This window comes from Penaeus chinensis, chromosome 35 (genome assembly GCF_019202785.1).
Source record: "Penaeus chinensis breed Huanghai No. 1 chromosome 35, ASM1920278v2, whole genome shotgun sequence".
NCBI classification, from domain to species: domain Eukaryota; kingdom Metazoa; phylum Arthropoda; class Malacostraca; order Decapoda; family Penaeidae; genus Penaeus; species Penaeus chinensis.
The window spans coordinates 29,059,068-29,071,567 of record NC_061853.1 but is presented as its reverse complement, the minus strand read 5'-3'; the positions used below and the strand labels follow the sequence as shown (position 1 = coordinate 29,071,567).

At 39.8% G+C, this 12,500-nt stretch overlaps 2 protein-coding genes across 3 annotated transcripts in view; one reads left to right on the top strand and one right to left on the bottom strand.

The window, feature by feature from the left end:
* LOC125043990 overlaps positions 1-3,996 on the top strand; it is an 88,268-nt gene extending 84,272 nt beyond the window's left edge. For both annotated transcript variants that reach the window (XM_047640399.1, XM_047640400.1), the window contains 3 exons: positions 2,082-2,234; positions 2,496-2,757; positions 3,137-3,996. In XM_047640399.1, coding sequence (XP_047496355.1) covers positions 2,082-2,234; positions 2,496-2,757; positions 3,137-3,969 — 1,248 coding nt within the window. In that variant the 3' untranslated portion in view covers positions 3,970-3,996. The remainder of the gene's footprint in view (positions 1-2,081; positions 2,235-2,495; positions 2,758-3,136) is intronic.
* Positions 3,997-7,731: 3,735 nt separating this feature from the next.
* The window catches only part of LOC125044285 (protein RCC2-like), a 26,705-nt gene continuing 21,936 nt past the window's right edge, over positions 7,732-12,500 (bottom strand). Inside the window, exon 6 of the mRNA XM_047640874.1 lies at positions 7,732-12,500. This exon is cut by the window's right edge and continues 359 nt beyond it. The gene's annotated coding sequence lies outside the window, so the exon portion shown is untranslated.

Genomic DNA, 12,500 nt, shown 5'->3' with positions numbered 1-12,500 from the left:
AAGATTGATTAGAACTTCGTCAGTTTCCGATGATGCCATCTTGTGAACCGAGTGACACACGCCACGTGTCACGTGCGTTGTGCCGCCTTGGTGTGAAAGCGGCCTCTGACCAAGGTTTCACGTTGCGCGTGTCACTCGGTTCCCTTGCTGGCAACATCGGAGGATGACGATGATATTGTTGTCCCAAGTCCTAAGTAATCTTGGGACTGAACGAAACGTGAGGTTGGGAGCACCCTCGTCACCAGATGTGAACAAGACGAGGGATGGACTTGGGCAGTCGATGAAAGGGGTCTTACCTTGCTGGTTTATTGTTGAAGATATATATGACACCCCACCAGAGACCCCCGTGACCCGAGGGGGTTGAGCTGGGCCCTGTGTGGCTTGGCCTGTCTGCCGTGTGTCTCTCTGTCTTACGAACGTGTCCTTTTATGCGGCGGTTCCCTTCGAGGGCGGATGTTTACTCCCGTGCGAAAAGAGAAAGCCGGGCGGCATCTGCGTCCGCCCAAGGAGGAAGGGCAACTGCTGGACAGAGATGTGAAGTGTACCATCCTGTCTTGCTACGTATTGTTGATCTTGGCGTGGCACGCAGGTTGCACGTGACAAATGCGATGTGCCACGCCACTTCTGTGTGAATGATTTCATATATTTCCATATGTTCGGCTTCAAGTGTCATTTGCCACCTGCCACTTGCCACGTGCGCTGTGGCACCTTGGTGTGCAAGCGGCCTAATACGCACACTACATACGCACAGCTAGCAAGATCAACCATCAGTATAACACCATAAACCCTTCACAATTTCTTCTTTATATTTTCTTTAATTGGGATATATTGCTGTAGACGTGGAGTATGTGTTGAAAGAAAGGTCAATTTTATATAGAAATGCAAAGATTCACTTTCTGTGCACCATTTTTTTCTTTTCTTTTTTGTTATGAAAGAAATATCTATCCATGTACCAAAATCGTATAATGATAACGATATACAATATATGATAACAATAATGCTGTCTTGTTTTGAATATGCAGTGCAACGCTCTAGTTCATCATTGAAGTTTTGATGTATAAAATTTATATGTGGCATCCCTCTCTATGGCCCTCACTCACTTCTTTTGAAAAAATATATTATTTTGAAAATTTATCGTATCGGGTTTTATTTTATTTTATTTATTTTTGTTTTATTTATAGTTAATTTTATTTGTTTCATTTGATATTCTATTTATCTAGTCTTATTTTATATGTTTGTTTTGTTTATCCGATTTATTCTACTTCATCTATTTTATTTATTTTATATTATTTAATTTCATTTTGCTTCATCCATTTCATTAAATCTCATTTCATCCATCTCATTTTATTTTACTTCATCAGTTTTATCTCATTCTATTTCATTCCATCTCTTTTATCATAAATATTACTCCATCTCTTTTATTTCACCTAATATACCTCTATTACGAAATTCCGAGGGAGGGGGAGGGGGTGCTAGTTACAACTGTCCTCCGCAAAAGGGCAGGCGGAACTTGGCAAATGCTGTGATCGTGAGACTAAGCAGGTGTTCAGTCAGCGGCGGGAGGTATCTGCACAGCTGTTATTTTCCATGCGGATAACGTGTTCTCCGTGACAATTATATATACTACACATGCGTATCGGCACACACACACGCGCAAAAAATAGATAAATAAATAAATAAATAAATAAATAAATAAATAAAATAAGATAAAACTATTTGAAAAACCGGTCAAAATGAGGTCGGTTCATAGAACGCGTTCCAAAGAACCCAGCTTAATGAATCTACTCAAAAGAGCATAGAATCCACCTTTAGGAACCTAAATACATTATCCCACACAATACACAGAACCCATTATATTGGACCCACCCAGAAAATCCCGCAAAACAGAACAAATCTGATAGAACCCACTAGGCAGAACCCACTCTCCAGAACCAGCCCTATAGAACCCACACCACAGAGCCCACGCCATAGAACCCACCCTAAACAACCCACACCACAGAACCCACTCAAAAGATCCCACACCACTGAACCCACTGCATACAACCCACCCCCCGTGACGAACCCACCTTCCTCCCTTGCAGAACTCGGTGCGCCACAACCTCTCCCTGAACAAGTGCTTCAAGAAGGTTCCCCGGACGAAGGACGACCCGGGCAAGGGCTCCTACTGGGCCATCGACGCCTCCTACACGGCCGAGGAGAGTCTCAGTAAGAAGAGGAAGCAGTCGTGTCCTAGGGTGAGTCTGAGGGGGGGGGGGAAGGGGATACTAATGGGGGGGGGGGTGAAAGGGTGAGGGTGAGTTTTGATATTCTCGCATGTTAAAGAGGGGAGAATTTGTCTTTTAAAAACTACGTAAGCTAGTGTTTTTTGTTTTTGTTTTCTAGACTTGTTGGTTTGTCATTATGAAAGAAGTACAGGCAAAAATAATTTCACTTCATAATCTCTTAAATTTTCCTTCTCATTTCACATGCATTTTTTTTCTCTCTCTCTCTCGTAGTTCAACCCGTACCTGACGTTCTGCAACAGCAACAGCAACAGCAACGACTCCTTGACGTTGGGCGGAAAAGCAGCTTCCGTACCCGTGTCGTCGGTGAGTGTGTCGACGGCGGCGGCAGCGGCGATGGCAGCGGCGGCGGCGGCGGCGGCGGGTCCCGGGGGCGCCGACCTGCACCGGAGGACCAACACGGCGCTGATCAGCCCTTGGAACAACTCGCTCGACCAGTGGCCGCAGTCGCAGATCTGGAATTCGGGATCTGAAGGTGAGGACCGGGGCGGCGGAGGGAGGGAGGGAGAAGAGAGGGAGGGAAGGAGGGAGGAGAGATGGAGGGAGAAGAGAGGGAGGGAAGGAGGAAGGAGAGAGGGAGGGAGAAGAGAGGGAGGGAAGGAGGGAGGAGAGAGGGAGGGAGAAGAGAGGGAGGGAAGGAGGGAGGAGAGTGGGAGGAGAGATGGAGGGATGGAGGAAGGGAGTAGAAATGGAAGGAGGGGGGATAAGGTTAGGTGAAGAAAGAGATAAAGAGACAGCTAAAGTGTAAACTGTGAGTGTAAGAAACCAAGAAATCAAAAAGGTAGCAAGTATGAAGGAAAGACAAGGTAAAAGCAACGGGAACCGAAGCCTCATAATATGGATTGTCTCGCCAGGGCTGGTGCTGGACGGGCGACCCGGCGCTGCGGCGGCCGTGAACGTGACCGGGGCGAGCGCGGGCGTCGTGGGCGTGGGCGACGGCGACGTGCTGTGGCGGGACCCCGTGGACGGCATCACCATGAAGGACTGCGACCTCAACCTGCTCAACAACCTCACGCCGGAGCTCCTGCGGGAGTACGCCGACTTCCTCACCACCACGGCTAACTCGGCCACGCCCGCGAGTTGCGTGGGCCAGCCCTGCGGGCCGCACGCTACGCCCGTCAACCTCGCCGTCAATGGCCTGCGCGGCGTCGCCCTGGACCCCGGCCCTGTCCCGCTGCCGCCCACGTCCGGAGAGACTATTGAGACGCTCGTGGCGGACCCGCTGCTGGTGTCGAACGCCGTGCCGCCCGACGACGTCCTCCGCTCACCGCAGCAGGTGAGCAGCCCCGCCGAGCTCTCCCTGGACGGCAGCTTTAACCTGGGCGTGCAGGAGGAGTGCGGGGAGCGCGACGCCCCGCCCGTGTCCACCATCAGCGAGTCGGTGAGCGCCGCCGGCCACGGCTCGGGCGGCACCGTCACCATCATGAGGAGAGAGCCCGCCCCGCTGAGCCCCCGGACGCTCTCGGAGCCCCTGGCGCGGCTCCTGGCGCCCCTCACGCCCCCGGGCCAGTCGAGGGCGTCGCTCGAGGCGGAGGGCCCCGCGGACGACGACGGGCTGGAAGGGGCGCTGGTGCGGGGCCTGGCGGAGGACATGGAGGCCATCCAGGTGGGCCTCATCACGGGCTCGGGCGTCCACTCCGACGACGAGGAGATCACCGACGACTTCAACTGGGACAAACTGCTCTAGCGCGGGTCTGACCTGGTCAGGCCTACATACAGACGTTATATATATATATATATATATATATATATATATATATACACACACACACACACACACACACACACACACACACACACACACACACACACACACACACACACACACACACACATACACATACACACACACATACATACTGTACATAGGTGTATGTATGTGATAGAAATGACGGGGCAAAATTACTTAATAACTGCATCAGCGCGAACAAACAAAGCGACTGATTTTGTACATAGAAAACTTTTGAAAATGCATTTCAATCATCAGTGATTAATTTGAGAAAGTAAATCATATTTTACCTCGGTTATAAATATATCAGTCTGACATAAACCAAATTCATCGTAAATACGCTATACGTATTTAGCGATTAGCAATAGTATAATTTTCTACTGTATATATTTGCCACCTGTATATACCGATGGGATGTTTAAACAAGTAATGTGTTCATACAAGAAATCACGAAAGTTATATATTTATATAAAAGTTGACATAAAGCACTTTGCAATAAGCGTGTTGATTTATACTGTAATTAGTCGTTTTGTATAGTTCGGCAGATCATGAAGAGAAACTTGGGAGGAAGTCTTTGCATTCTGAAGACAGCCATAAGAAAATAAAATGCTGCTTCGTTCTTTAACTGAAAAGGATTTTTTAATTAAGTCTTGTCGTATGCCTAATATTCCCTTGTCTTTAATAGCAGGCCCTCAGTGGTATTGGATTCTGTTCCATACTTAACATGTCTATCTATTCGTGGTAGACTCTTCGAAACGATTGTCTCGAACCACCTGATTTTGCTGTTCGAAAAAAATATAGATATATGACTTCGGTGTTTCCTCCACTCCACCGATGACGTCACGATTCGTAGTTGGGGTTCACAACAGTATTATTTGTGTTTAGGTGTAGTAGCATGTGGCCCAGGCGTTGTGTTTCTCTGTGTATTCAACAAGGAAATAAACTAGTTTTCACGCGTGTTCAAAATGTATTATGGATAGCGAGCAGTTCACACTCATCCACCACAATCGCTGTTATCAGACGCCGCAATTCTTTATAGAAATAAAAGTAAGCGTGTGACGACACATTTTATTTAGTGACGTGACGCATCGCGTGAAGGTTGAGGCGGAACTTTGGTAAATCATGTTCTGTCAAGATGGATCGAAATTACATTAGCGAATACACATAAAGGTATTACTTATTGTTCAGTATTTGCAAGTGCAGGGAAAGTTTGGCATAGACTTGGAGAATCATGTTAAGTGAAAGCAAACTGAAAAGAGGCACTTTGTGCTTATTTTTTTACTTATCACTTTAAAACCCAACGAGCCCCAAGAGACCTGAATTCCCAGTTGTTTCTGGTTTTCGGAGTCATCCCAAAGAATTCTAACCACAGAATACAATGCCTGCAGACAGTGGCGTGCTAAGGATCCACTCTTTTTTAAAGCTCTGGGAATCTAACACTTTTCCAACTCAATCCCCCTTCCCCCTCCTAGCCTCCTGGTTACGCCCCTACCTGCAAACAGAAAGGATCAGTGCTTCTATGTAAGGGAGCACTTCTCTCTATCATTCAAGGACAATAAATGGCGATAAACTGCATTAACGACCCATCTCAATGAAAAGAAAGAAGGGAAAAAAAGGATACAATAGAGAAAGGAGGAAAGCGAAGAGGGAGAAGAAAGGAAATTGATGTATATCTTCATCATGATAAATAAAAAACTAGCGCCTTTATCTTCTCTCTCTTCTTTTCCTCTTATCCTTTCCATTTTCTTCTAACGTCTCCCTCTATTCCAGTAAGGCGATGAAGGCTAGAAAGTATAAGCTACAGTGCATTGTAACGATTTTTGAAAATAGGCCGTTGTTAGTCTTTTGCATTTTCTTGTAACATGTTTTCCAAAAGCAACACGTAACGTTTCCACAAGACAGTGAGGAACGTTTTGGAGACCAACGTTTAAAAAAAATAAACGTATCACGTACACCCACGATTTTGACAGAAGTTGCTCAAACACCCACATGATTTTGGATGCCTGCAGAATTTAAAACCCATGGTGATGACACAATTTACAAACAGTATTGCGATGCAATTGATTTTGCATTATATAAAGACGAAAAACATGACACCGACTATTTTTCCCCAAGGCTTTCAGTTTTATTGTTACCATTCTATTTTAGATCAGTTTGTACAGAAAACATTGTTTCAGTGATTATCACAATCATCGATGTAATTTGCATGTGCCAATGCGTTTGTTTTGCTTAATTATTATTAGAATTGTCGTCGTTATTTTCACTATCATCATTTGTCCTTTTTTATAACAATTTTTAACACTTATTTCTTTATATATTCAAATGATTACTATGGACATTAATGGAAATACCAGTTCTCTCTTTATCTATTATCTTTTCCTTTACCTTTGAAAAAACATAATTATTCATAAGCAAATAGCCTCACTGCATTTAGCTCCCCTAATGAAATTAGTTTGTTTTTCATTTTACCCAGAATCATTATTATGAATATCTTCATCATCACCATTGTGTTACTCGTTTTCCCCATAAATTCTCACAACTTCCTTTGCTCATATTGATAAGGAAATCTGAAAATGTGTTTTAACAGTGGACTAAGCAGTGCAAGACAATGACAATGTGCATTACAGTGACTTTTACCGTCTCAAATGAAGGTCTGAAGAAAATGAGCAAGTGACTGCACTAAATGATTTACTTGCATGACCTCTCTTTGACAGTTGTAAATTTCTCTTGAAGAAAATAATGAATGAGACACGTTGTAGTTGTCAATTTCTAGTCTTAAACTCATCTGGTGCCTTAACAGAATCTACAAGTATTTGCAAAGGAGATAAACAAAGAAAACCTTGGAAAGTTGACTTCTACAAACAAGAAGTATTTATCCTTGGAAACTGGATTTATTTAACAATAACTCCAAGTGGACTCCTAATTATTTTTTTTTAAAATATACATCTAATACAATGAGGAGTCTGTCCCCTTCCACCCCTCTTTCCCCTCATCTGCGTCCTGCCTCATTACAGGAAGCTCACCAAGTATTACAGTATGATGACTTGTAAGGTTTACCAGACCCATGTGCCTAATGTCGTGTGCCTTGTTCTCAATAAACAATATTATGATTGATTGTTTGTTTTTCTAACCAATATCTCTCCACTCTCTTGGCCCAGCAGATCTACAAAATGCATCACATACCTTAACATAAGAAGCTTGTATGCTTTGAAATATTGACCTTGTTGAATGATAAGTAAATATCTAAAATCATACACTGTATTCAGGCTATTGTGCAAAGGTTATCACTTCAATTTTTTTACTGCAACTTTTGGATTTTAGAGCCATACTCTAAAATCAACTGATTATTCAACTGGTTAAATGATGTATTTTTTTCTTGATTTGCAATTATTAACTGGAAAATAGAAGATAAAAGACCGTTTCTCTCTCTAATGTTAAGAAAGTCTGATTTCTTTCTGGCTCTTTATTAGTCACCGAATTATTAAATGAAATACCAGTTATAATTACACATTTTTTAATATGAAACATGGCATGCATGTTTTTTTTTTTTTTTTTTTAACTATTGATCTGCTTCTATGCCAGATATACTTAGGGGAAAAAAAAAGATTAATAAAGCAGTAGGAAAAATAAAGCACAAATAAGACAAGGAACAGAAGAGAAAACAGACCGATACACATCAACATATTTTTTTTTTCATACATTGGGTAAATGAAACAAACATTCAAGATTATGATGCTTATGCAGCCCCAACTTTATTATGTTGGCAATAGCCATATTCCAATAATATTAAGTTTATTTTAACATGACTCTTAAAAAAAGACAAAAAATGAGTATCTTAAACCATTAATACACTAAGTCTAATAGATACAAATTTAATAATTTGGTGCAAAACCTGCCCATAATTTAATTAACTCTGAACATGAGGTACTGCAAAAATATACAGTTTGATACAATGCCAAAAATCATTCCTGTAATACTGATGGAGTGTCCGTGAGTTGCACCGTACATGGTATAAAAATAAACAGGCTGTAAAAACTGATCTTACTACTCTAATATCTTCAAGAAATGGCTAATAAAAATTGTACATGCACATTCTATACAGTTAAACCTAAACCTAGACTAGTTATGCGCTAAATCTGCTCTTAGCTCTAACTAGAAATGAGTTCATACTTCATGTCATGTCATTACACAAATGAACAAACAATTGAAATGAGAATCGTCCTTCTTGTAGAGATCAAATCCTGTTAATTAGAATTATAAAAAAAATAAAGGTAATTCTAAAGAAAGTTTTTTTTTTTTCGTGGAATGTTTACCACTTTGTGTGATCTGTTCTCTTAACCAAACTGTTTTTTTTTTTTTTTTTTCTTTAATTGAACAGAAAAGGGTAAGTTAACTTCTCTTAAAAAAAAAAAAAAAAAGTAAAATACAAAATGCCAAGGTATACTTTAGCTTTGAAAAAAATCACCAGAAAAATCCAAATTAAGGCATGAATTATTTTGAGGTCACTGGAACAATATATATATATTGCTGGGAACACAATATGTCTTCCAGACATGTGTATCATTGAGGATTATTACCTTTTTTTGGATTTTTTTTCTCTTTTAATTAATATTTAGTAATTTTCATTCCTTTAAACTAGGTTGCATGAGTTATACCAAAGTGGATGTAACAAGACAATGATGGAAGTCCTCTGAAGAAGGTTTAGGATGGGACCTCTCACCAGTACATATCTTCTAGAACATTCCAGAGTGATCTAGCTCAGAGCAATGCTATTTGCTCAACCCCTTAAAAAGCCTAGCCATACACTGAAGACTGTTTGGTCAACCCTGTAAAATTATGACAAAGAGTTAATATTCTATTTGTTCACAAAGCTGTTTAAACTATACTACAGTTTTTTTTCTGCATCATTTTTTATTTATTTATTTATTAAGTTATTAAGCCTCACATACCCGTTCAAAAATAGGTTCAATAATGTTAAATGTCCTAATTCAAACACAGTTATGTAAACCAGCATTCCTTCAACAGAGTATGCCTACAGACAAGAAAATTGGTCACATTTAAGCTTACCTCTTTAATCACACAATGTGCACACCAACACACGCGCACATACATACACATACCTCTGTATAGCCTTTGAACTACTTAAAAAAGGATACAAAAGTTAAATAAATAAATAAAAAATTAAGAGAGAAAGTAGAATTGGTGTGAAAGATGGCTCTGTTGTCTAGTTATTAGCAAAAAAGAAAGAAAAAAAAAAAAAAAAAAATGAAAACCACTTAAACTAAAGAGGCACACACTCTCTCTTGTTGGTTCATTGTCCTGAGCTAAATTGAAGAGTCGCCTTCAGAAAATTCTTGTGTGTAAAACCAGAAAAGTTACATCAAGTAACAGAGCAACATACCTATGTATGCATGCCTTTGTTAAAAGCAGCATTTCTCTTCTTGTTATAATGTCTCATCATGAGAGAGATAAAGATTGCAGATTTTTTTCTCTTTATAAATTACTTTTCAAAGATTACAATTAAATCTGAAAAAGTTTAGAATCCCTACATAACCACTTAAAAACTTTACTACACATTCATCATTCTTTACATATATGAGCAGGTATAGTTTATGGCCCTCACAGACTATCACAAGATCTAAAATTCTGGAAAAATTTGAAACATTTAGAGTCTCATTGTGAAAAGTCAAGAATGCTAATAAATTTACTGAAAGCGGTTTTATCCAGAGGGATCAACTGGGGGGAATAAAAAAATAAAAAATAAAATTAAATAAATAAATAAAAACTTAAAGGCTTGATAATAGGTATGGCAGCAATTACTGCTTTGTTGCTCCTTTTTGAATACGGTATCTTACAACATTCTAAAGCTTGTAGAAAAGGAACCTTGCCTGGATAATCTACCCTATTCAGGATCAACAAGGTTCCGAGTAATATTTGTACATCTCTCCCCTGTCCAAACATCACGTAGCTGATGTTTCATGCAAAGAGCAGTCTCCTCTACCAATGGCAATCATAATGTCTAAAATACATGTGTTAAAAAACAAAATATTTGTTTCTTCTTCTTTTTTTTCTCTGATGATGATGAAATGCTTGGCAGGTCAACTACTAGCTCTGGTGTTTCACAATATGCAAGTGATGAAAACAGGTTCTGGAAAATGGTTACAAAAACTTCAATGCTTGATATAGTTAGGTAATACTGGTAGAAAAAGCTGGAAGGTTTGTTGGTGTGTTGCTTCTCTCTCCCATCGATTCAGTAAGATCAACAGAGCACGCAATGAAACTCCCAGTAGTGCTGGTTCGTGGCAGTGTGTGTTGTCTTTGATTGTTGTGAAAGGAAACTGTTAGTAATCTTTTGGACAATTTTTTGGGTCAGGAGGATGTTGGGTTATCAATGTCATTGTTAACATCATTATTCTGTCTTTTATACTATTTTAAAATTCTCATTCTCTCTCTCTAAAATGAGTCAAGAACTTAAGTGTTAATGGTCAGGTACGCAAGAAGTTCTGGCTTAACTAGCAGGTATTTGCACAACATTCCTGAGTCCAAAAAAATGGAAAAATTCCCTCATTGCAGCTTAAGCTAGTGGCTCAAGTGGCTTGCTAGACTTGCTTTTTGCCCAAGTGGCATGATTTTTCTTTCTTAAAACTATTTCTCTTTTTCTTAGTTGGAAGTCTCTTGCTTAACTGAATGTTACTCAGTACTGACAAGAACCTCATTTGACTGGTGTGGCTTTTCTAGGCATAAATAGGGACGAAAAAGCAACTTCCAAATTTGGGGATTATTATTAGCATCTTTTTAAAAATTTCAATCATTTTTCAATTCTTCACAACCTTGGTATTACAATGCAGAAAGCTGACCACTCAATCAGATGAGGTGTAAAACATTTTTTAACCATGGAATGTGTTTTTCTTCGAGGTCCAATGATAAATACAGCCAGATTCTCCTTCCACCATCCTCTCTTCCCAGTGTAAAACTACAAAAATCCACTTGACGCATATTTTATAAAGAGAAAAGATGTGTATTTACTCACTATTAATTATTCCCTAAACAATTGCCAAGTTGCATCAGTGTATCTTTCATTTTCTATTTTTATCTCAGAACGTTTACAAAAATTTATATGTATATATAAAAAAAGAGAAGTTAAGATGAGAAGAAAAATGAGGTAAGCACCATCAGGAGAACGCGAGCTGTTGCATAAAAAAAGAATACTTTTTGCTTCCCTCTCCCGACGCATCTTGTGTTTAATGGTAGAGATAGTTATCTAAAAAGGACATGCTCACAAGAGGGAACAGGAGTCATGTTTAGACCCAAAACCCTTTCTGTAGATTACATTGGACATGTTGAAATGCGTGAGGGGGGGAAAAAGTTTTGCTCGCTGTCCACATGGGATATTAGGAATATCATCTTTGTGACCAGAATATTGTGTTTTTGATAATGGCTTAATCTTTCATAGCCATAAATACTGAAGGCATTTGACAGATCAAGAGGAACATGGGGAAATCAATGGAAGATCTGCGACCAAAATGACACATGAAAAAAAAAGAAAAGAAAAGAAAAAAGAGGGTACTGAAAACCTACATGTAGAAAAGAAAACTATTCTTAAAAAATATGAAATATCTTAATGGTACACAAATAAATGTTAGTTAAAAAAAAAAGAGAAAAAAAAAAGAAAAAAAGAAAAAAAAAACTAACTGTCAATCTCTGCTCTAATCTCAAAGCTATTGGCTTCCACTGTCAAGAGAACAAATGAACGGAGGAAAGGCAAACCGAGACGCACCTTTTCCGTCTCCTACCTGCGAACAAATGACTTTTGACAACTTCAAGCAGGTCACTGCGCAAGTTGCTCTGGCTATTCCACATGGTTTGAACTAGGGTATCCCAGTCCACATCTCACAACACCGAACCAAGTACCTCTGGGTTCCTTACACCCCTCAAATACACACAGATTTGCAGAAATGATGCTGAACTTTGCAGAAAAATAAACTTACAAATAGCTACTAATTAATAAATAAGAGATCCTGCTCAAGACAAAATTAAAAAAGATAAGAAAAAACATAAGATGTATGTAAATGGAAAGCAATAAAATCCATCAGCCACCTGTGGAATAGCAAGGTACTGTCTTCCTTATCAATATATGTATATATAGATGTAAATGACAGAATGCAACCTAACTCTACTGTAAAAACCTCAGCCTAGCATGAGGTAGAAGGGTTAGCTACCCAAAACTACTCAGGGGACTGTTCTGAAACGACTCAATGCCGCATCCCAGGGAGAGATGGACTCCCAGGCCAATGGTCGAGTCACTGGCACCACAAGCTCAGGCCAGTTCTCACCACTCTCCCTTAGCCAACTCATTACCTTCCTCATTTACAAAACTGCCATGTTGCCTCTCCTTTTATGTTTGTACCAACAACTGTGTTTTACACTGTTGTCTTTTTTTTAATCATTATTATTTTCTTTGTAATACTTTCTACATATATCTCAAAAGA